At 35.2% G+C, this 23,538-nt stretch overlaps 1 protein-coding gene across 1 annotated transcript in view; it reads left to right on the forward strand.

The window, feature by feature from the left end:
- MDGA2 (MAM domain containing glycosylphosphatidylinositol anchor 2) overlaps positions 1–23,286 on the forward strand; it is a 962,529-nt gene extending 939,243 nt beyond the window's left edge. Inside the window, exons 15-17 of the mRNA XM_055436380.2 lie at positions 8,796–8,926; positions 19,997–20,102; positions 22,988–23,286. Of these exons, the coding sequence (XP_055292355.1) occupies positions 8,796–8,926; positions 19,997–20,102; positions 22,988–23,076 (326 nt within the window). The 3' untranslated portion in view covers positions 23,077–23,286. The remainder of the gene's footprint in view (positions 1–8,795; positions 8,927–19,996; positions 20,103–22,987) is intronic.
- Positions 23,287–23,538: the final 252 nt, after the last annotated feature.

Consider the following 23,538-nt stretch of genomic DNA (forward strand, 5'->3'; position numbering starts at 1 on the left):
CATCTAGTATAGCAAAGTTAAAATAAAGTTTATAAGGAAGAAAGGAAATGTAAGCCAACCTCCAAAAGAGATAAGTGTTGCTGAATACAAGCAAGTTCATGTGCCCTACTGAGAATGAGGCTAAACAAATCCAAATATCAGTTTGTAGCAGAGAAAAGTTTATTGCTGAACAGATAAGGAGAATGCATGGCTCAAGGTAAAAAGCCCAAGGAAGTGTTTTATAGGAAAAATTTGGGGTGAGGACTGCAGGGTGTGAGATTTTGTTCTGCTTGGTTGGTGGTGAGGTAATGAGGTGGTGCTCCAGGAATCTTGTGCTCAGCCTGGTGTTAGCATTCTCAGCTTAATTCAAAGATATTGTTATGTATATTTCTTCAGGAGGACCGAGGACCCTGCCCCATCATTGCACTACTGTTTCTTGATGGTTCCTTCTTTGCTTCTGCCTTTCTTCACTTTTCTGATTAGCAACTATTTGAATCTGCCCTTTGGTAGACCCAGACGGTCTAGGAAACTGAAGCCTTGTTCCTATAAAAAAAAAATGGTGGACTTGAAAAGGATTTGTACCTGGGAGGGCCCCATAGGGTCCTGCTCTGTTTTAGACGCAAATCTATAATGGTCTCTGACGTATATTGGAGAAATTGAAAGTCATATGAAAGCTATGTTTTACTAAAATTTTGGATACTGGTATAGAGGTTCAACTGGATACAGGAAGGCATGGTAATAATTGGAGAAAGTAAACTAACTTTTAAAATTTAAGATATCATTGCAATTATATATTTAAAAAAATAATAATGGATGAATACAGCTGTTTCTATTCAGGCAGAAAATAATGATTTTATAATTTCCCATTTTGACTGTGTGTATAAAACAAATGATGTTACCAATTACCTATCAATAGACATAGCTCTTGCCTGGAGCTAGATGATTTTGTCACATCTTGAAGCTCAAATTAATGAGTCTGTATTACTGATTAGAAGGAAAGCATAATTTATATGCAAGTGATTCCCTAGGCTTTGGAGTAAAGCAAGCGAGAGATTAATTTATATGAATTTGGTAATTTTAAATATCTATTTTAAAAAAGTATGCCCATTTTAGGGCATATATTTAAATTACTTATCTATTTATAGTAAAATAATTAGAAGCAAGTTTATGTTTAGGACTTAAGGAAGAGAACTTGGTAATAGTAAGCAAATTATATTTTATACTGCAATTTATATGAAATAGTACTAAAATAAGAATTATATTATTGAATAGCACCATGAATAACTCCAAAACTCAGGGTCACAGCACATGAGATATTACAGCATTTAGGTCATTTAGTCTTTCTGACTGTAATCCCTAAGCATGAGATAAACAAATGTGTCCTAACTCTGGCCCCTGATGCTTAAAGGCTGGTCACCAAAAGATAAGAAATAGGAAACCTAGAAGAAAAATACAGTTAAGTTTTGCTTACCAACTTCAAACTTGTTTCATATACTACATAACATTTGAAAATCCTTGGGGATGATTAAATTCACACCTATTGATATCTGGTGCTTACCAAAGCATAAACACACTGCCTCTGAGGATTTAAAGTTACTTTTAAAGGGTATTAACACAATCCATTATATTCACTTTGGAATTTCCTTACCATAATACTATAATAATGGGCTGAATCAGCTTTGCTGAATTGAATTTCTCTTGAATAGCTTTATTCTATTTCTCAAGTCCTCACTTTGTTGACCAAGATGATCTGGACATAAATTTAAGTAACTTCTGGTACTGAATTCCCTTTTATCATTTGTCTATTAATAGTATTTTTGTCATCAGCTCTAAAATAGACTAGTGAATCAATAATTTGTCTTTATTGATTTGGATAATGGATTAGACATTTAAATTATATTTGTAAGAACTTATTTAAATCAATTATATTTCTAGTGTCTTTTTGTTATAACACAAGTAATACTTGCTTTTTAATAAAATCTAGCCATAAAATCTATTCAAAAATTAATTCAAAATCTAGGATAATTCAGACCTGGCCTCTTTAGACCTAAGAAAAGTCTTTTCATATAGTACATATTTAATAATAGAAATAATCCAAGTTTGAGTTTATATTACATAGGTAGAAATAAAATGTTAATAAAAAAGTAAACATGATCACAGGCAAAGCATATTCTCTGAGCTATAATACATTAAATATTGATATAATAATTATTATTATTGATATAGTAGTGGTAAGTCATATCTATTAATATGTATATTATATCAAAAGTATGTATTTATGTAAGTAAATTATAAAAGATATAAACAGTGCTTGGTTAGCCTAATTAAAATGAATAGATCTAAAAAGGATATCATCATTTTATTAACATTTAAGAGATATTTCTGGGTATTGATTTGGTGACAGGTTTGATTCCTCTCACTGCAAACAAAATAGCAGGCCATGCTACCAAGAGAAATAAGACTTTGTATAAAATGTTATTTCACTCATTTCCATCTATTTACATTAGCACTTCATTTACGAAAGTATCCAGTGGTAATTTTTTAATGTATGGAACAACTTGAACTGAATTGGTAGCTTAGAGGGAGCATCTTTCATTTTTTTACATGCAAGCTATTGAAAGACCTCTACTGGGTAAAAAAGCTAAGGTGATACATTTAAGAAATATAAAAAATTTTAACGTAAGATAAGTGATACTTTCCTTTCTGGAAAAGCAATGCAGTTTAAGTAGAAATCAGTAGAAATGATCTTAGTTCAGCACAGTTATATCACTGTTACAGCTAGAGGCAGGCCATGGAATTGACAAGCAGTCCTTTCTTATTTAATCCCCACACAGACTATTTCACTACATAATTTTCAAAAGGTATTTGTTACATGACATTTTGTTCATCCAATGACAACAGGTTCAAAAAATTATTATCACTTTCATGTTTAACACAGCTTATTTTTATCTGGGCGTGATTTCCTTGGGAGCCCTCCCCATTGTGGATTCATGTTTAAAAATAGAATGCAATTACACTACACAGAAATATTTGCTGTGGTGACTTTTCCTTTTGGTATAAGATTGCATATCTGATGCACAATGGACGACCACCAGCCAGCAAGAAAAACTGAGCCTCACTGAGTGTCTAGCAAAGATGAACTTAGAAAGCTACTCCCTGTTACAATAGCTCACCGAGTATTGGGGGAAATCTCCAGAAAGTTCAACTCTTAAAAGGCTCAAAGGTACAAATGCTTTTCCATTTATTCTCGATTGTTGAATCATTATATAGTAGTAAAACCTCACATGCACCTGGCCTATAGCTTTAAGTTTTAAAGGAGGAGCTAACAATCCACACCATGCTGTGCATATAAAAGAAGCCCTATTAGTGGTTTTAGGGATATGGCACAGGATTACTTAGAACTATTTAAGAAGAATAAAGAAGAAGAAGATAAAAAAGAAAGAGAGAGAAAATCAGGCTTGATCCCACAGTATAAAAAAGAGGCTAACATGTACACAGTAAAATAAGCACATATTGTCAAAGAAGAATTACTGACCATTTATATTTTCAAGAAAGTGTAAAATGAACTGTATGAAACAAAAAAAGATAAGAATGATACAACAGTGGAACAAGAGAAGAAGGAATTAGGTAAAGGGCCAAAGTAAAGGGGAATCTGATAAGATCAGAAAAGAATGTAACATCAGAAATAATACAACTAGATATTAGGAGCAGAAGGATAGAATCCAAATTGTGGAAAATGAATCAGTACTGTACTATGAAGGACAAGCCTGCAACTATTTCTTACACTGATTGAAAAAAAAAGATGATGATAGATTCTGAAGCAAAAAGTGAACATGCAACATGGAAAGATAAAACAAGAAAGAAAAGTGGATAATATTATGAATAAATATAGATGCATTATTTCTAAAGACTATACTAGCAAATGGAATCAAACCTAATTAGAAAATAGTAGTCTGTTACCAAGTTATTCCTGTAGTATACTCATAGTTCAACATTAAGAAATGTATACTGATGTAATCTATTGCATTGAGAGAGAAATAGAGAGGTAGTATTTGATATCTTGACAGATAAAATATACTGAAGATAATGCTTGAGACAATTTATGGTTTATATACTATAACTAGTTACAGTTTCCACAAAAAACTTATGCTAGTTACTCTCATCATCATCATTTACCAGATGAGGAAATTAAGGCAGAGAGATTAAGAAACCACACCAAGCTCATCCAGTTAGAAAGTGAAAGTTATGATGGAAAGAATGCAATTTTTTCTTATTTAAAAATTAGGTGTTCATATTCATTCATTTGTGTATAATATGAATACAGGTGGTCTTATGAATAAATAATTAGGCAAAATTTAACTTGCTCTAAATATCTGAAGGATACATCACTTTATAACATATAATTGTACATAAGCTGTGCTCATCTCACACACTAGCAAGGTGGTGCTCAAAATCCTTCAAGGTAACCTTCAACAGTACGTGAACTGAGAACTTCCAGATATATAAACTGGATTTAGAGAAAGCAGAGGAACCAGAGATCAAATTGCCAACATCCATTGGATAAAAAGCAAGGGAATTCAAGAAAAACATCTACTTTTGCTTCATTGACTATGTTAAAGCCTTTCACTATGTGGATCACAAAAAACTGGACAATTCTTAGAGATGGGAATACCAGACCACCTTACCTGTCTCCTCAGAAAGCTGTATGCAGGCCAAGAAGCAACTGTTAGAACTGGACACAGAACAACAGACTGATTCCAAATTGGAAAAGGAGTACTTCAAGGCTGTATATGTCACCATGCTTATTTAACTTCTATGCAGAGGATATCATGAAAAAAGCCAGGCTGGATAAAGTGAAACCTGGAAATAAGATTGCCAAGAGAAATATCAGTCATCTCAGATATGCAGATGACATCACTCTAATGGCAGAAAGTGAAGAGGAACTAAAGAGGTCTTGATGAAGATGAAAGAAGAGAGTGAAAAAGCTGACTTAAAACTCAGCATTCAAAAAACTAAGATCATGGCGTCAGGTTCCATCACTTCATGGTAAATCAGTTCAGTTCAGTTCAGTCACTCAGTTGTGGCCGACTCTCCGCGACCCCATGAATCACAGCACGCCAGACCTCCCTGTCCATCACCAACTCCTGGAGTTCACTCAAACTCATGTCCACCGAGTCGGTGATGCCATGCAGGCATTTCATTCTCCACATCCCCTTCTCTTCCTGCCCCCAATCCCTCCCAACATCAGGGTCTTTTCCAGTGAGTCAACTCGTCGCATGAGGTGGCCAAAGTATTGCAGTTTCAGCTTTAGCATCAGTCCTTCCAATGAACACCCAGGACTATCTACTTTAGAATGGACTGATTGGATCTCCTTGCAGTCCAAGGGACTCTTAAGAGTCTTCACCAGCACCACAGTTCAAAAGCAACAATACTTCGGTGATCAGCTTTCTTCACAGTCCAACTCTCACATCCATACATGACCACGGGAAAAACCATAGCCTTGACTAGACAGACCTTTGTTGGCAAAGTAATGTCTCTGCTTTTTAATATGCTATCTAGGTTGGTCATAACTTTCCTTACAAGGAGTAAGTGACTTTTAATTTCATGGCTGCAATAAGCATTCACAGTGATTTTAGAGACCAAAAAAAGTCAGCCACTGTTTCCACTGTTTCTCCATCTATTTCCCATAAGTGATGGGACCAGATGCAATGATCTTAGTTTTCTGAATGTTGAGCTTCAAGCCAACCTTTTCACTCTCCTCTTTCACTTTCATCAAGAGGCTTTTTAGTTCCTCTTCACTTTCTGCCATAAGGGTGGTGTCATCTGCATATCTGAGGTTATTGATGTTTCTCCCAGCAATCTTGATTCCAGCTTGTGCTTCTTCCAGCCCAGCGTTTCTCATGATGTACTCTGCATATAAGTTAAATAATCAGGTGACAATATACAGCCTTGACGTACTCCTTTTCCTATTTGGAACCAGTCTGTTCTTCCATATCCAGTTAAACTATTGCTTCCTGACCTGCATACAGGTTTCTCAAGAGGCAGGTCAGGTGGTCTGGTATTCCCATCTCTTTCAGTATTTTCCAAAGTTTATTGTGATCCACACAGTCAAAGGCTTTGTCATAGTCAATGAAGCAGAAATAGATATTTTTCTGGAACTCTCTTGCTTTTTCCATAATCCAGCGGATGTTGGCAATTTGATCTCTGGTTTCTCTGCCTTTTCTAAAACCAGCTTATTGACTCACTGGAAAAGACTCTGATGCTGGGAGGGATTGGGGGCGGGAGGAGAAGGGGACGACAGAGAATGAGATGGCTGGATGGCATCACTGAATCAATGGACATGAGTTTGAGTGAACTCTGGGAGTTGGTGATGGACAGGGAGGCCTGGTGTGCTGTGATTCATGGGGTCGCAAAGAGTTGGACACGACTGCGTGACTGAACTGAACATCTGGAAGTTCACGATTCACGTATTGCTGAAGCCTGGCTTGGAGAGTTTTGAGCGTGACTTTACTAGCATGTGAGATGAGTGCAATTGTGTGGTAGTTTGAGTATTCTTTGGCATTACCTTTCTTTGGGATTGGAATGAAAACTGACCTTTTCCAGTCCTGTGGCCACTGCCAAGTTTTCCAAATTTACTGGCATATTGAGTGCAGCACTTTCACAGCATCATCTTTCAGGATTTGAAATAGCTCAGCTAGAATTCCATCACATCCACTAGCTTGTTCGTAGTGATGCTTTCTAAGGCCCACTTGACTTCACATTCCAGGATGTCTGGCTCTAGGTGAGTGATCACATCATCGTGAATATCTTGGTCGTGAAGATCTTTTTTGTAAGGTTCTTCTATGTATTCTTGCAACCTCTTCTTAATATCTTCTGATTCCGTTAGGTCGATCCCATTTCTGTCCTTTTTCAAGCCCATCTTTGCATGAAATGTTCCCTTGGTATCTCTAATTTTCTTGAAGAGATCTCTTGTCTTTCCTATTCTGTTGTTTTCCTCTATTTCTTTGCATTGATCGCTGAGGAAGGCTTTCCTATCTCTCCTTATAGATGGGGAAAAATGGATACAGTGACAGACTTTATTTTCTTAGGCTCCAGAATCACTACAGATGGTGACTGCAGCCATGAAAGTAATACACTTGCTTCTTGGAAGAAAAGTTATGACAAACTTAGACAGTGTATTAAAAAGCAGGGACATCAGTTTGCCAGCAAACGTCCGTATAGTCAAAGCCATGGTTTTTCCAGTAGTAATGTATGGATGTGGTAATTGGACCATAAAGAAGGCTGAGCAATGAAGAATTGATGCTTTTAATTATTTCAACGAGAAGACTCCTGAGATTCCCTTGGACTGCAAGAGATCTAACCAGTCAATCCTAAAGGAAATCAGCTCTGAATATTCATTAGAAGGACTGACGCTGAAGCTTAAGCTCCAATAATTTGGCCATCTGATGTGAAGAGCCGACTCACTGGAAAAGACTTTGATGCTGGGAAAGATTGAAGACAGGAGAAGAAGGGGATGACAGAGAATGAGATGTCTGGATAGCACCACCGACTTAATGGACATGAACTTGGGAAAACTCCAGGAGATAGTGAGGACACTGAAGCCTGCCATGTTCTGTATCTTGGCTGAATTGATGCTTACACTATAATATATGTTGATCAAATAGTATTGACTTGTGCATTTAAAATGAATTTTATTGCATGTAAATTATACCTCAATAAATCTGACTTTTTAAATTGCATCTATTAAAATACTGATTGCTTAGCATTAAGATACCAGATTTTAAAACTCTATGGGTTCAAATTCTGCCTCTCCTCTTTTCTTACTGTATGATATGAGGCAAATTACTGAATCACTGCTAAGTTTTCTTATCTATAATATGAGGATAACAGTATTAAGTACCTCATAGAATTATTGAGAAGATTCATTTCTTACCTGAAGTGTTCAACATATCATATTATTATCATCATTACTGTTAGTACTATGTACAGGACATGAGACTGTTGAGATACATCAAATCATGAGACAAAACCTGTCTTCATATTCTCTTGAGACAATTCTTTTAGGCAAAAAGAGATTTGGATGAAAAGTAAACTGAAAATGAACTGAGACTGATGTTAACTGATGATGAAAAATTCAATAAACTTTGATCATTATAGTCAGTCCACGATTACATGCTGTACTAGTTTTCTGTTGCCACTGTACAAAAATTACCACACACTTCATGACTTAAAGCAACCACACGTTATCTTAAAGTTCTAGAGAACAGAAATTTAAAACGAGTATAATGGAGCTAAAATCAAGATGATTGCAGGGGTGCTGTCTTCCGAAGTCTCTAAGGGAGAATCTGTCTCTTTGTCATCTCTAGCTTCCAAAGGCTGCTTGCATTCAGCTTGTGGCTCCTTCATTCATTTTTAAAACCAGCAGTGTTGCATCTTCTCTTTCACATGACCTTCTCTCCTATATCAAGTCTCCGTCTTATAAAAAAAGATATATGTGATTAAACATAGGGCCCACTGAGATTATTTGAAATAATCTTCCTGTCTCAAAAATCTTAATTTAATCACATCTGCAAAGTCTCTTTGCCATATAAGATAGCATTCAGAGGTTCCAGAGGTTAGGATGTGATCACCTCTGGAGACCCACCGTGTCTGCCAAGTGTCCTAAGAGCACGACTGGAAATGAGAAAGGAAGAGAAGAGGAGGCATGGGAGTATCCATGAGATTTCAGTTTTAAACGTTTGCAAGCACTCGGTTAGGGAGAAACCAGTGTGAAGCCAAAATTAACACACAGAATAAAACTACACTGTTATTTTTAGGTGTTTTAAATGTCTATCTACGTTTGAAAGGACAGACAACCATAGAGAATCCACTGTGGTCTTCAAGCGGGAACAAAGGACAACGATGGAATGAGGCACATGTTAATATATATCCAGTTACTTCATTTCAGGTAAGAAAAGAACAGTCATGTCTGTGGATAGATTGTTGCACCTGAGCATAATGTTAAAGGCAGAACTTGAGCAAAATTAGAAAAAAAGTATGTAAAAATTCTGATATAAGCATCACAAAAATCACATGATTGTTTCCCTTTACTTCTAAAAGCAGTGTTATAAAGAGACAATGCCCTTTTATTCAGTAACATCTCTCAAGTAATATGTTTGAATAATGGTCTATCTGAATTCAAATGATTTGCCTGGAGAAAATATAATCCATTTCTATAAAACCATATGTGTATATTTTGTTCCTTGAAGACAAATAACTCAGATTCTTATATAACAAAAGCTGGATCATCAATTCTCAGTCTGAATTTTACTTGCTGGAAATTTGTATGCTTCAACAAAATGTGTCTGTCATTTTAGTAATTTATTACTTTGATTTTCAATGTCAGAGAGCTTTAAACAAATTGCTTTTATTTGTTTTTATGTAGAAAAGAAAGGCTTAGATAGGATTAAGAGGAAAAAATAGTTGCAAATATATAGTAAATATTTTAGCGATTATACTAGTGGTCATCATGGCTAGAAACAACTTATCATGAAACTTTTAAAGGAGAAAATAATGTAGTTTACTGATTTTAATAACTTTATATAATATATGTGTTTTATATACTCAGGTTGAGGTTTTTTTCATATTGGGGAGTTCTTAATTGCATTTTATGGCATTTAGTAAGGGTATGGAAATTCAGACAGCATCAGTTATGCTAATTTTTAATGGGTGGAATACTCTTTTTTGGTAACCTAATCTACAAAGTTGCAATGATTTTGATTTAGAAATTGCATTTCTAAAACTTACCAAGATGATAAAAATGCATTCAGTTGTTCACTCTGGTAAAGAATAATGGAGTAAGTCTAGCTGATTATCTAAAAACACATAAAAGCAACTCAAATCATAGATCCTAATAATTTTTTTCTATGAAAAAGAATAAAATTGTAAAAATGGAATATATGGCAGCCTATTATTAAACCAAATTAAACTTGGGAAGATGGAACTCCAAAACATTACTGATAGAAGTAACCGTAATATTAAAATGTGCATACCTCTATAGGCATCAAAAAAATCTTTCTAAAAGGACATATTTTTGCTTTCTCTATCACTGCCTTAATTAACACAAAATTATAAAATCAAATCGATACACAGTAAGCATTTAAGGGAATAGTTATGTTAATGTTTCCTTCATAATAATTCCTTGTTGCCATAGACATCAATTTATTCAATATTTATTGAGTACCTCCAAGATAGGTTTCCCTGGTGGCTCAGTGGTAAATAATCTGCCTACAATGCAGGAGAGTTGGGTTCGACCCCTGGGTTGGGAAGATCCCCTGAAAAAGAAATGGCAACCCACTCCAATATTCTTGCCTAGGAAATCCCAGGGGCAGAGGAACCTGGCAGGCTACAGTCCATGGGGTTGCAAGGTTGGAGATGACTAAGCAACTAAACCAACACCACCACACCTTCAGGACACTCATTTATTGTCACAGACAACAACTCCATACTTATTGAGCTAGTACTGTATGTCAGGCACATTGCTAGGCATAAAGATTTAATAATGATTGTTTACTTCAGATTGGTGGGAATACATATCTAAATACATGCATTACACAATGTAATAATGTCGGTAATAAAATATGCAGAAGTTTCTATGGGCACGTAATGAACAAGAAGAGTATGGAGGAGAAGCAAGAGGAGCCTGTAGCATGGGGTGAAACCTGAACTGAAGAGAAGGATTGCAACTCAGGAAAGGGGCTAATATTAATATTGATGCAGAGTTCAGAATAAACAAAACATGCAGGTCATATATCACAGGATTTGTCAGAGAAACATGGAGATGTTTCTCTGGAATTTGGAGTACAAAAATAAAGACTGATGTGAGATGACATTAAGGAACCTCAAGAGCATAGGCATGGGGAGTCATGGAAGATTTTACTCAGGGGATGGGATGGTGCATCACTTAGGTGGTTGTATGGAAGGTGATTCACAGAGGTAAAATTGGACCAGCAGTTAGGACACTTGTGAAATTCACATAAGGGATATTGAAGGGACAAACCAGGGAAGTGGCACAAAGAAAAGAGGATAATTTCAAGATATACCTGGGTATAAATCTAGCAGAACGTTTTTATGTTGGGAATTTGGGAAGTAGCCATGAATGATCAAGAAGTTTCTAACTAGAGAATCTTGAGTAATGCCTATTATTTTACCCATTACCTTAAATAACAAAGAGGGGAAAAGAGAAAAGATTCCGGGATGATTAGGGTTATTTCTATTCTGGACATGTTAATATAACACGCCTGTGGAATGTCCTCTTATCGATGTGCAGAGGGCTAATGTATATATTTTTCAGAAACTTTGAGGACAAACGTGTGTAAGTCATTGGCTTTATGCACTGCCTAAAACTATGGGAATGATTGATATTTCCAAGGAAAAGTGTAGATATGTTATTAAAGACAGTGGAACCACATAGAACGCAAACCGATAATTAACAATAAACTGTGGAAGAACAGCTTGATCCTAAAGTAGTATTTTTTAGAGTTACAAAGAAGAAGATCCTGGAAAGTTTGATGCCCAAAGAATTTGAAGACTGTGATGCTCAAACTGGAAAGCAGATCAAGTCCAGATGACTGGTCCTTACCGAGTTCCCACTTAAGAAATGCATAAGGTGGTAAGGAAATTAGGAAACCACCATCTTATCTAGAATTATTTCACTATTCATAATTAATTGTCTTCACGGTCACTAATCATTTCTTTTGCAATATCTAATCTACTTTCAGGGGCTTCCCAAGCGGTGCTAGTGGTAAAAGAACCCACCTGCCAATGCAGGAGGCATAAGAGACCTAGGTTCATTCCCTGGGTTGGGAAGATCCCCTGGAGAAGGAAATGTCAACCCACTCCAGCATTCTTGCCTAGAGAATCTCATGAACAGAGAAGCCTGGCGAGCTCCAGCCCATGCACAAGACTGCTACTTAGCACGCACGCAATCTACTTTTAACTCTACTCAGAGTATTTTTCATCTTAGCTATTTTACTTTCCATCTCTTTACATTCAGTTTGAGTCTTTTTACAAAATACTTTTCATATCTTAAGTTAATGTTTTGAGCATATTAAATCCAGTTAAAATAACTAATGTCTGCTAATGATATCATCTGTGTCAGTTTTTGGTTGGTTTTGATTGAATGATGTTTTCTCATTTTTACAAGTCATTATTTTCTTGCTTCCTTACCTGTCTGGTAGTCTGATTGGGTGTCAGACATTGTAAATTTTACCTTGATAGGTGATGGGTTTTGGGTTTTTTTTGTATTTATTTTGGAGCTTATTTGTGGATGTAGCTTTTTTTTTTTTCCAAGATTTACTTTATTTTTGGCTCTGCTGGGTCTTTTTTGCTGTATGTGTGCTTTCCCTAATTGCAGAGAGCAGGGGCTACTCTCTAGTAGTAAGCAGTGTGCAGGCCTCTCATTGCTGTGGCTTCTCTTGTTGCAGAGCACAGGCTTCAGGCAAACGGATTCAGTAGTTGTGGCCCAGAGCTTGGTTGCTCTGCAGCATGTGGGATCTTCCTGGATCAGGGATCGAACCCTGTCCCCTGCATTGGCAGGTGGATTCTTAAACACTGAGCCACCAGGGAAAGCCCTGTGGGTGTAGTTTAGATATTAATATTCAGAAAAATTTTGAAATTTTTGTTCTTGCTTTAAAGATTTGTTAGGTGAGATTAGAATAGTCTTTGATAGCAGGCTGATTGTTTCTCAGTACTGAGGCAAAAGTCTTCTGAGTACTCTATCCAATGACCCATGAATTATGAGATTTTTCCAAGTCCTGTGTTAGCTGGACACTAATCCCTTAATTGCATCCCTCTGGGCCTTTTCCAGCCTTAGGTAGTTTTCTTTCATTCAAGTCCCAATCGGGACTTTGCTGAGAACTTCAGAGGGTTCCTCTGCAGAAGTATCTTTCTCTCCAGTTATTTCTTTGATGGTTTTCTACCCTACATACTCTAGCTGCCTTGGACTCTCAGGCCTCTCTCTTCAACCCAGATTTTCTAGTAGGCTCTACCTTTGTTCTACTTTCTTCATAATCTATAAATTCTGTTTAGGGCAGTCATAGAGCAAACCTTGTTTGACTTCTATCACTCAGGGTTCACTGTTCTTTATTACCTGATGTTGTCTAGTGTTCTCAAAAATTCTGATTCAGAATTTTTGTCAAGTTCTTTGGCTGTTTCAGTGGGGAGGATAAATCTGGTTTCTGTTACTCTATCCTGGAGGGAAGCCAATCAAAAAATGAAGATTTTGAATCAATGAATTTCTAAGCTATTTAAATTACTAATGAGAAATGAAGATAAATAAAATATTTTTTATATTGGCTCTCTAGGTTCTTCTATGTCCAAGACATTTCAAGATCTATTGACTAAGGGTTACTTCACTTCATACATTTTCATTGTTCAAGGAAACACAACTGAGGCATCCTACCCCATTGTTTTAAATTTAATTTTGTTTTCAAGTTTCTCATTGCTGTCAGCTTTTTTCCAACTATTTTTTTCCTCAAAAGTCATTTATAAACTATCAAGCTTCTCAAAAATCTTTGGCGTGTGATGCCTACCAGAAAAGCATGGAAAAAAAATAGTATTAAATATATTGCCATATAAATTAAGTTGTGAGTAGTTTTAATATTATTCACATGTAGATGTGTGGCATCTAAGGATGTCTTTAATTTGAGTGGATAGGATTTCTCTTACCTCTTGGAATTTTAAATGAAAAATAAGTGATTCTGAGCCTCTGTTAACATTGACACATTTTATGTTTTGTTAGGAGTTTGTATACATTCAGATTAGTTTGATCATAAACTCTTAAAAAAAATACCACTTGCAAAGTACTTTGTCTAAGTCTGTCCAATATATTTGCTTAGCTGACAATAACATTATTGTGTAGTACTTTTCCAGGCAAATAGAAATTTTCTCCTACTGAAATTTATTTGGGGCTCTTTTTCTAGAATTAATTTAGCATGATCAGTGCTTGTAATGAAGATATATTTAGCTATATTCAGAAGGATTAGGTGGAAAAGTTTCTAAAAAAGTAAAATTAATGCAGTGTGAGTCTTATAGTGTCCCTTTTGTTTTAAATCCTACACCTAGGAAAATATTTAACTGCCCTGTTTAATCCTTTACTTCTTTCACAGTACATTTTAGATATTTTCTGAGGGAAAAGTACAGAGACATTATGAGACTGACTTTACATTTTCTTAGTCACAGGCAAAAAGAATTCTGGAGATCTTCTATTCTTTTATTCTCATTTAAAGATCTGGAAGTAGGCTTTGAGACAATTTATCTTAAATCACACAAATCCTTAACATTAAATAGGGATTGGAAAAGAGATTACAATGGTCTCATCACATTATTCTGCTTTTATATTTATCTAAGAATAATAATAACAATCCTGAAAATGTAGTCCTTAGTAGACATTGCATGCTTATGTAGATATATATCTGACATTTTAAGCCAAGTCCCATGGCAGTTATAGACGTGATGATGGCTCCCGAAGTAACGAACAGTTGAAAACATTTTCTAATTGAAGTTGATATTGCCATCTAGTTCTTTCTGTTTTTTCCAGCAGTCAAAATCTCATGTTATTATTTGAGATTAGAAGCTTTGACATTTATCCAGCAAGTTGGACCGGCATAGTCTTGAGAAGTTACACTCAGTGTTAATATTTATGTGGTTTCTCCAAAAAAACAAAAAATCTAAAAATAAAAAATCAAAATTTAGGCTACCCACCTGTTTATTATGTTGTTGTTATTGTTCAGTTGCCCAGTCATGTCAGACCCTTTGCAACCCCATGGACTGCAGCATGCCAGACCTCCCTGTCCTGTACTGTTTGTTATGTGACCTCTCTTCACATCTCTTCTGTATTAGTTATGGATAGTTCTCCTGCTCTTTGCATATAAGAAGTGGGGAAAAGGCCCTACTCCCCTTCTGCGATGGCCCACACTCTGTGGAGTGTGCTTCTCTCTGAATCTGAATAAATCCACGTTACCTATCAAAAAAAAGGGGGCGGGGAAAGGATAGTCTAATTATTTACTGAACCAGTAATAAAATGAAGGTAAAATTATTAATGTTAATAGCTCTTTTCAAATTTAGTCACATCCTGAAGTTTTTCCAAGTGATGGACACTGTCAGTTTTCAAACTGCATTCCAAGTCTTTGACTTTGCCCTAGCAGTAATGATCAGAACCAGTATATCTCATCAGAAAGAAAACATTTGCAGAAGGCACCATTCATGTTGAAGTCAGATCATCAGAATTGTGTTGTAATCTTTGACTCCCCATCTGCTTTTACTCATTAATCCTACATATAGCTCTTCCTACTTTTCTGAGAAATTATATTTGAACATCAGCTCGAATGGCATCATCTGTATTTTCCTACATATTGATATCACTGTCTTTATGCTTTAAAGCATTATAAATAAATGTAAGAAACTGTCAATCGATGAATTAAATTAATTATAAGTAGTGTAGCTCTAATACAGAAATTCACATATATTATTTTTTTATACTCCAATGGCAATCCACTCCAGTACTCTTGCCTAGAAAATCCCATGGGCGGAGGAGCCTGGTAGGCAGCAATCCATGGGGTCGCTAAGTCGGACACGACTGAGCGACTTCACTTTCACTTTTCACTTTCATAAATTGGAGAAGGAAATGGCAACCCACTCCAGTGTTCTTGCATGGAGAATCCCAGGGACGGGGGAGCCTGGTGGGCTGCCCTCTATGGGGTCGCACAGAGTCGGACACGACTGAAGCGACTTAGCAGCAGCAGCAGCATTTCCTCACTAGGAATTAATTTTCTGATCATGCAGTATTTCTTGCATATTAAGTTTGCTGAATTGCATGCACACACTGTGAAAATATTACCATTTAAAATTTTTCACTTCAGTTAAGGGAAACCATTTTAAATAAGATCAGTGTGATTGTGTGAAGAACAGGCTCTGAGTAATTGAACCCTCTGTCAGGAGACCTAAATGTCAACATTCTCTCCTTGAGAATCTAGATGCCATTAATTCCTTCTTGAAAGCAGTTAAGCCAAATGTGTCAGAAGTATTGAAGAGGAAAGGAACATAGTCTTATCCTTGTAATAGTAGTCAGAATCATGATGGTACTTAATTAAAATATGACATAATTTAACCTATTAAATTAGAGAGCATTTCTTCTCTGAGTGAATATAATTCAGACTTATTTCATTGCATACAGATCATGAGATACATAATATTATAATGGACTATTATAGTTTCTCATCTTTGTATTTGAGGAAAAAATATGTTTATCACCAAGGATTTATTTTTAAAAGCACTTGAAAGTTTGGCCAAGGTACATTATTTAAATTTAATACATATACATTTTATCTCTGTTATCTATGTCATAGTCAAAAACAATATAAAGGAGAAAGTATCCCTCTAGGTCTTCGTCTCAAAGCCATTTATAAGTCTATTAGAATCTGTGTGTCATAATAATTCAGATATCATTGTAGTTGATGTTCAGAGCATAAAGAGAATAATGTAATAAATATTTCTTTGTGAGAGTCAAGTGAGTTAAAAGACAATCTATATCTTCCCAATAACAAAGCTGCTATGGAAATTAAAGGAAACAAATGAATACACTGCGCAGTGTATTTTTCTTTCTTCTTGTCCAAACAGGACCATCAGGAAGGTTACAGTGTTTCTCTAGCCTGTTGGATTGGATCTCCCTATCATCACAAGATTTCAAATAAATATTAAAAATACCAGTTATAACTGTACCAAGAGTTTGATAGTTAAAAGTTATTTTTATCATCCTAGTAATGCTACTAATTCTCTGGTTTCTTTTCCACACGATAACTAAAATGCTGCTACACATACATGGAAAGTAATCAACTTTATTCGGAGACAAACTGTATTATCTATAGTTATACAGATAAATATAAACAATGTTTATAAATCAGTTTTTACTACTTCATTTAGGATCACCATGAAATATTCCTATAAAAGAATGTTCTAGATAGAGGCAGTCCTCTGGGCATATGACAATTCACCTTTTGCTGATTTGTATTTCTGCTGTTCATCCAACTACACACTTGTGGTCAACAGTAGGCAAGCAGTGCACATATTAAAATACATTAGTCAATCTACTCCCTGACATTTACCATAAAAGGCTCTCCAACACTCCTTCTCAATCTGACCAGAAAAGAAGGATGGCAGCGTCCTTCACAGCCTTGCTGCTTGGAGAGCTTTGTTTTTAGCACAAACCTAGGTTCAATCTTGTGTTTTTGATCAAGCTGCACAGGGAGGCAGAAAGAGGGGAAGAAAAAGAAAATTAATAGGAAAAATAGAAGTGTTTAAACTCAGTAACAGAAGTTATGAAATGCTTTGAGCAATGGCAGGATCATTCTTTTTTGAATAGATAGAGTCCAGCTGCTCACTGCTTAAAAGTCAATATAAGGCCAGGTTGGTGGAAAGGAAAGTTTGCATAATACATCCTTGTTCATGCTTCCTTCCAGGATTAAAATTTGACTGGGAGGCAGAAATCTACACTTTCTTCCATTCAATCTTTAAAATACATGCATAAAAGAAAAAATTGTGATGATAACATCCTACTTCTATTCAGTAAAGTATTTGTCTTGGGGGCAAAGTGGAAAATATTTGATTTTGTGGAATCAGACTCATAATAGCATGAATTTTGAGTTCTGACTTTCTCCAAGATAACATTCCATTCATGTTGTTATCTTCAGGAGAGAAGACTCAGCATCACATGACTGAAACTAAGAAGGGGGTGGGAATAACCATTGATTTACTCTTAACATTGATTCTTTACCAGGTAAGCAGCACGTATTAAAAAAAAAAAGGAAAAAAGTCCCATTACTTAAAAACCCATGGTTAGGAAAAAGGCAGTACTTTCTCACAGATAGACAGATAGATAAGGGCAATTTAAAATGATCCTGAAGAACCATGTGTTCCAAATAATTGTGTATAATAATTATGTGAAATATATTCATTTCAGCCTTGTTCAGAAAAACTGAAAATAATTTTATTGTCTAACAATAACAATACATACTGATTAAATACATTTTGTTCTATCAATAACATGGACTATTCTGCCGCTATTAAAATGACTTCTCCTTTTCCATATTCAGTGCTTTTGAATTTTGATACCATTGATTTTTTTATTTAAATCTTCTCTCTTGTAATTTAAATAGTCCTCTGAGGGTTTTGTAGCCACTACCCAGATATCGGAGAAGGCAATGGCAACCCACTCCAGTACTTTTGCTTGGAAGATCCCATGTACAGAGGAGCCTGGTAGGCAGCAGTCCATGGGGTCGCTAAGTTGGACACAACTGAGCGACTTCACTTTCACTTTTCACTTTCATGCATTGGAGAAGGAAATGGCAACCCACTCCAGTGTTCTTGCCTGGAGGATCCCAGGGACGGAGAAGCCTGGTGGGCTTCTGTGTATGGGGTCACACAGAGTCGGACACGACTGAAGTGACTTAGCAGTAGCAGATATCTTCCCAAACACCACCCTAAGTCAGATGCAAATTATCATTCCCAGGCAGCCAAACTAAGGCTTCAGTCCTGATTCTGTCTGAGGATGGAGCATTTATACACTGCCAACTTGTTTCTAAATATTTTAACTCTGGTCTGCCATTTTATTTTGGCCTCAGTGATATAAGACAAATTGGATGCTTTTCAAAGAAATGGCTTTGGACACTATTAACGTATAATACTTGTCTCAAAAGAGGTAAGCAAGAAATCCTCTCCATACCTAATATAATAATGTAATAAAAAAACTTCTCAAATCTTTTTATCCTATAAAATCATGAAACTTATCCTCATTCTTGTAGACCATATTTAAGTAGGGAAAGGAAAGTCCTCAGAAAATTCACCACAAATTTACCTTTAAGGAGTCATATTAAACACTCTAAGATAAGACAGAAACAAAAATCTTTGTATTCATAAAAATAGAGTTTTGCTCTAATTTGTTGCAATGAAATAAGGTTAGAGATCATATTAAATTACACACATTAGTTTGATGTTGAACATAGCTCTTTATTAAGCTAATTTTTCTTCAGAAAGAACAAACTAAGTAATTCATTTTGGTACATAGAAATTTTTCTGGGAATATAGTCCCTAAATGCATAGGTTACTTTTTCTACCAAAGGATACTGGAAGCAAGGAGAATTTGTGAGACAAGATGGAAAATTTACGAAGAGTCTTATGTCTATAAAAATGAAATTAAAAATTGTTAATTGTCCTTACATTGGCTTTGTATCCAGAATTTAGTAACGGAGAAGGAAATGGCAACCCACTCCAGTGTTCTTGCCTGGAAAATCCCAGGGATGGCGGAGCCTGGTGGGCTGCCGTCTATGGGGTCGCACAGAGTCGGACACGACTGAAGCGACTTAGCAGCAGCAGCAGCAGTAGATTGATTTCATTCTTCTATTCTTTCAACACTAATGTCTTAAGACTTAGTGCCATCCATTGTTCTAGATACTGGAAGTTTGAATATCTGCCACCAAACCCATAAATATCTTCATAAAAACAAAGCATATGGGGAATATGATTAACTTATTCACTGTGTAAACACTTGTTCTGGGCTTCAGTAAACATAGTACTGTCACAATGAACCTGGAACTGATTCATCCATAAAATGTATCTTTAATAGAAAGCCAGTATTATGAGATATGTTTAGAGAATATTTGAGGGAATCTATTTCAGAGAAAAAAAATTTCCTTACCCTTGAACACAAAAAGTGATATGATTTTTGTAGCTGTTTTTATCCTATTTTTCAATTAGGTTTAGTTTTGTTTTAAAGTTGACACAGAGCTTATAAAATGGAAAACTGCTGTACAAGGAAGATCCTATTATTGGTTTTGTTGAGAAAGTTTTTTTGCAAGCAAGAATTCTGAAGACCACCAATAATAAATGATATCAGGATTGTCAATTTTAGGTTTGGCTCCTCTATTTCTCAGTAAATCTGCAAATCAAAGTTCTACATTTAGGTTTGTTTCATTCATATTTGTAGCTCATTTTTGAAGGTATTCGAGGTCCTGGCATAGAAGGTGACATTGCCATTGATGACGTATCAATTGCAGAAGGAGAATGTGCAAAACAAGACCTAACGACCAAGAGTAAGTGTCTCTTCTTGAATCTGTTGGTGTGATGTTAAAGTAATGACTATTAGGCTAATATGGTCTAATTGTTAAAATGAATTTATTTTTAGTTTGTTTATTCAAAAATTTCCTATGCATGAAACTCTAAAATTTCCCTGGTGGCTCAGAGGTTAAAGCGTCTGCCTCCAATGCCGGAGACATGGGTTCGATCCCTGGGTCGGGAAGATCCCCTGGAGAAGGGAACGGTAACCCACTCCAGTTTTCTTGCCTGGAGAATCCCATGGACGGAGAAGCCTGGTAGGCTATAGTCCACGGGGTCACAAAGAGTCGGACACGACTGAGCGACAGAACGGAACGGAAACGAATGGATTTTAAAATCAAATTACTAAATCCAGTGGTAGACACTAGACCTCAGTTATTTGACCTAAAATTAAAGTAATTTTTATTTTGGTTCACATAAGGCATGCACACTTTGATTTTTAATTAAGGTTTTTAAGTATTTTTGTTTATGTTATTAATTTCAGAGGAAATTTAAACTATTATTAAAATATCTGGCTAATCCAAATAATCAACCTACATTTATATAGCTATGGCTATTTTTATTCCCCCAAGTTTATGAATGTATTTTCTAGGGCTAACTTTTGCCAACCATTTTAACAGATTCAATCTTGTGATGAGCCTTAGTATATATATATTAAGTAATGGAGTAGCCTGATTTTTTTCCTGGTATGATTAATCTCCTACGTGCATCACAATCTTGTTTAGTAATTTGGTTTCACTGTTTATTCTGGTTTGAGTATTATGATATAATGATATCTTCAAATTGTATTTTTTTCACCAAAAATTCAGTTTTATAAAAGAGGTTTATATACAAAATTATAAATAATACAAAAAGTATCAGAGTTATGTATTGGGATTTTTTTAAAAATCCTCATTATATTATTCATGTGAAGGTGAGAAATTTAAAATTATTCTTATGAAAAATTCCTCCAATTGAAGGATTTTCATAGAACCATCTGGAATCTTTAATTTTGTGGTTATTTAAAGAGGTAGCAATCAAACTAAATATATACAAATAACTCATCAATTATTTAACACTTACAAAAAGAGCATGAAAATCCACTTTGTATAAGTCTAGAGCAAATCAGAGTGTTTGTTAATTGAGTATATTTGGTGATAAATTATATCAGTCTGGATGCTGAAAGTAAAATTTATACAACTGTCCACTGATTGCTCATAAAAACTGAACTGACTCCATTTTTTAATATTGTTAAGAGATAAAAATTAAGATTGTGTATAACAATGAGCCATTTTGCTCATTTTTTTTCACCTTCTTGTCATGACACTTAACATTTCAAGTAACAATTTTAGTAAAAATTTCTCCTTGTATCTGGCTAATTTTGCTTTAGAAAACCAGTAGCTAAATCCAAATGAAATAGGTTTATCAAATACACAGAAAAGCAAGCATTCTTCTCAGAGGGAAAACAGATTTCTTTTAAATTTCAGAACATGGATCCAAGACAGTAACATTATATTAACTGAAGATAGAAGATAGTTACCATCTCATACAGAAATCCTACATTTTGATGATTAAATCAATGAAAATTATTATAAATCAAATACACTTTCCAAATGAGGAAAGCAAGAGAACATAATTTACTCTCCCAAAAGGAGAACGGAGAAATGTAGCCACAGTGAAATGACCATGAAAACCCATAGGCACTTTATTATTATATGATGGAAGAGTTTCATAAGTAGTTTTCTTCTCCTAAACTACTAAATCCAGAAAAATGTGTGACTATATTAAGTAAGATATCTATATTTATTGGCGGTATCTTTATTTAGCCTCTGTAAATCAGAGAAAATAAATCTAGTTGAACGAAAAATTTCTTTGCTATGAGATAATATTCTTTTACATTTGTTTCTCTTTAATTATCACTTTTTAAGTTCATGTTGATGAAAACTGTTGGATGAATATTAAATTTATGTTAATTTTTAAGTGCAAACCAACTTGGAAGTCAAAGGCCTCTTCCTAATTGCTCAGGCTCCCAACCCCTCTCCAGTAGTAAATATAGCACTCTGACCACGCTATCAAAAGCTGAGATTGTGTGTCCCTGTCTAACCCCACCTCACTCCTAGGTGAGACCCATTTTGTAACTTAAGACCGGTTAATGAATTATTTTGTTTGTCCTTGTTAGTCCTCCTAGGTAAACTACACATTCTAAGAGGTATCATCTGGATATGAAATTTACTTAAATTACCAGCTACAGGAGGCATCTCAAGGCTGATCGGTGAAACAATTTTTAGTTAGAACAGACTTCATAGCACTTTAAAAAATTACACTAAGGAGAAAATGATTTACCTAATTTACAGATAATTGACTGATCTAAATATATATAATCCATTATTTGCAGTAGTTAATTCCTTTACCCGTAATAATCCCTACGTAGTTTTCATAGAGTAGATTTTCTTTCAGTGGTTTTTAAGCTTAAACATATCTGAAAACTTTAAAAATAAAAAGCTGACCTTTTAGATTTTTGAGAATTTTCTCTGTGTGCATGCCTTCATGTGGCCAACAAAACTCTGAGGTTGAGCTAAGCCACAAACTCATATAAATATCTTCTGAACAGGTTTTGTAGCATATCATATCAATTCAAAAATCTGAAATAGTTTAATTTTATCAAATTTCTAGGCATATATTCAAGTTATTTTCCTTTTCACTTGTCTTGGAAATGAATCTGATAAATAAAACAAACCAAACCAGAACAACAAATGTTTTTCAAAAATATCTTCTGTGTACTAAAATTGTTTTGTTAGTTCACTAAAGTTGTATATTGGTAGCTTCATGGGGTACTTAGTCACCTTTTCCATTTGTTTCTTGGCATTTATTTCCTTGTCTTTAGATTCCGTTGATGGTGCTGTTGGAATTTTAGTACATATATGGCTTTTTCCGGTTATCGTCCTCATCTCTATCTTAAGTCCTCGAAGGTGACCTTACCCTGGCAGAGGCTATAAAAGATTCACCAGGCACTAGCATGAAGAAAGAGTCTTTGTAAATGGACACTGAAAAAACAAACTACCAAAGATTCCTCCACTGACTACTGACTCAAAAATAAAATAATAAAAACAAATTTTTTTAAGCACTGGGGATAAAAAGACATCATGGAAATATAACTTATTCCGCACTACAAATAAAAGAAAATCTTGACCTGAGTAGAGAAGAGACCTTCAGGTGCTTCTATGGCTAAAAAGATTACATACAGCATCATCTGGTCATCTGGTTGAACTCGGAAAAAAAAAAAAAAAGAGCTATAGAAATCCTTGTCAAAGCACAAAGTCATGGCTGGTTTTGTTTCAAATGAATAGTTTGCTTGTTACTATGGAAACCTAATGGCCTGCCAACGAAAACCTCACTGTAAACAGGGTACGTGAAGAGCTGGCATTTATTTTCCTT

This window comes from Moschus berezovskii, chromosome 9, assembly GCF_049115385.1.
Source record: "Moschus berezovskii isolate FMDL1 chromosome 9, NW_MosBer_1.0, whole genome shotgun sequence".
Classification (NCBI taxonomy): Eukaryota; Metazoa; Chordata; class Mammalia; order Artiodactyla; family Moschidae; genus Moschus; species Moschus berezovskii.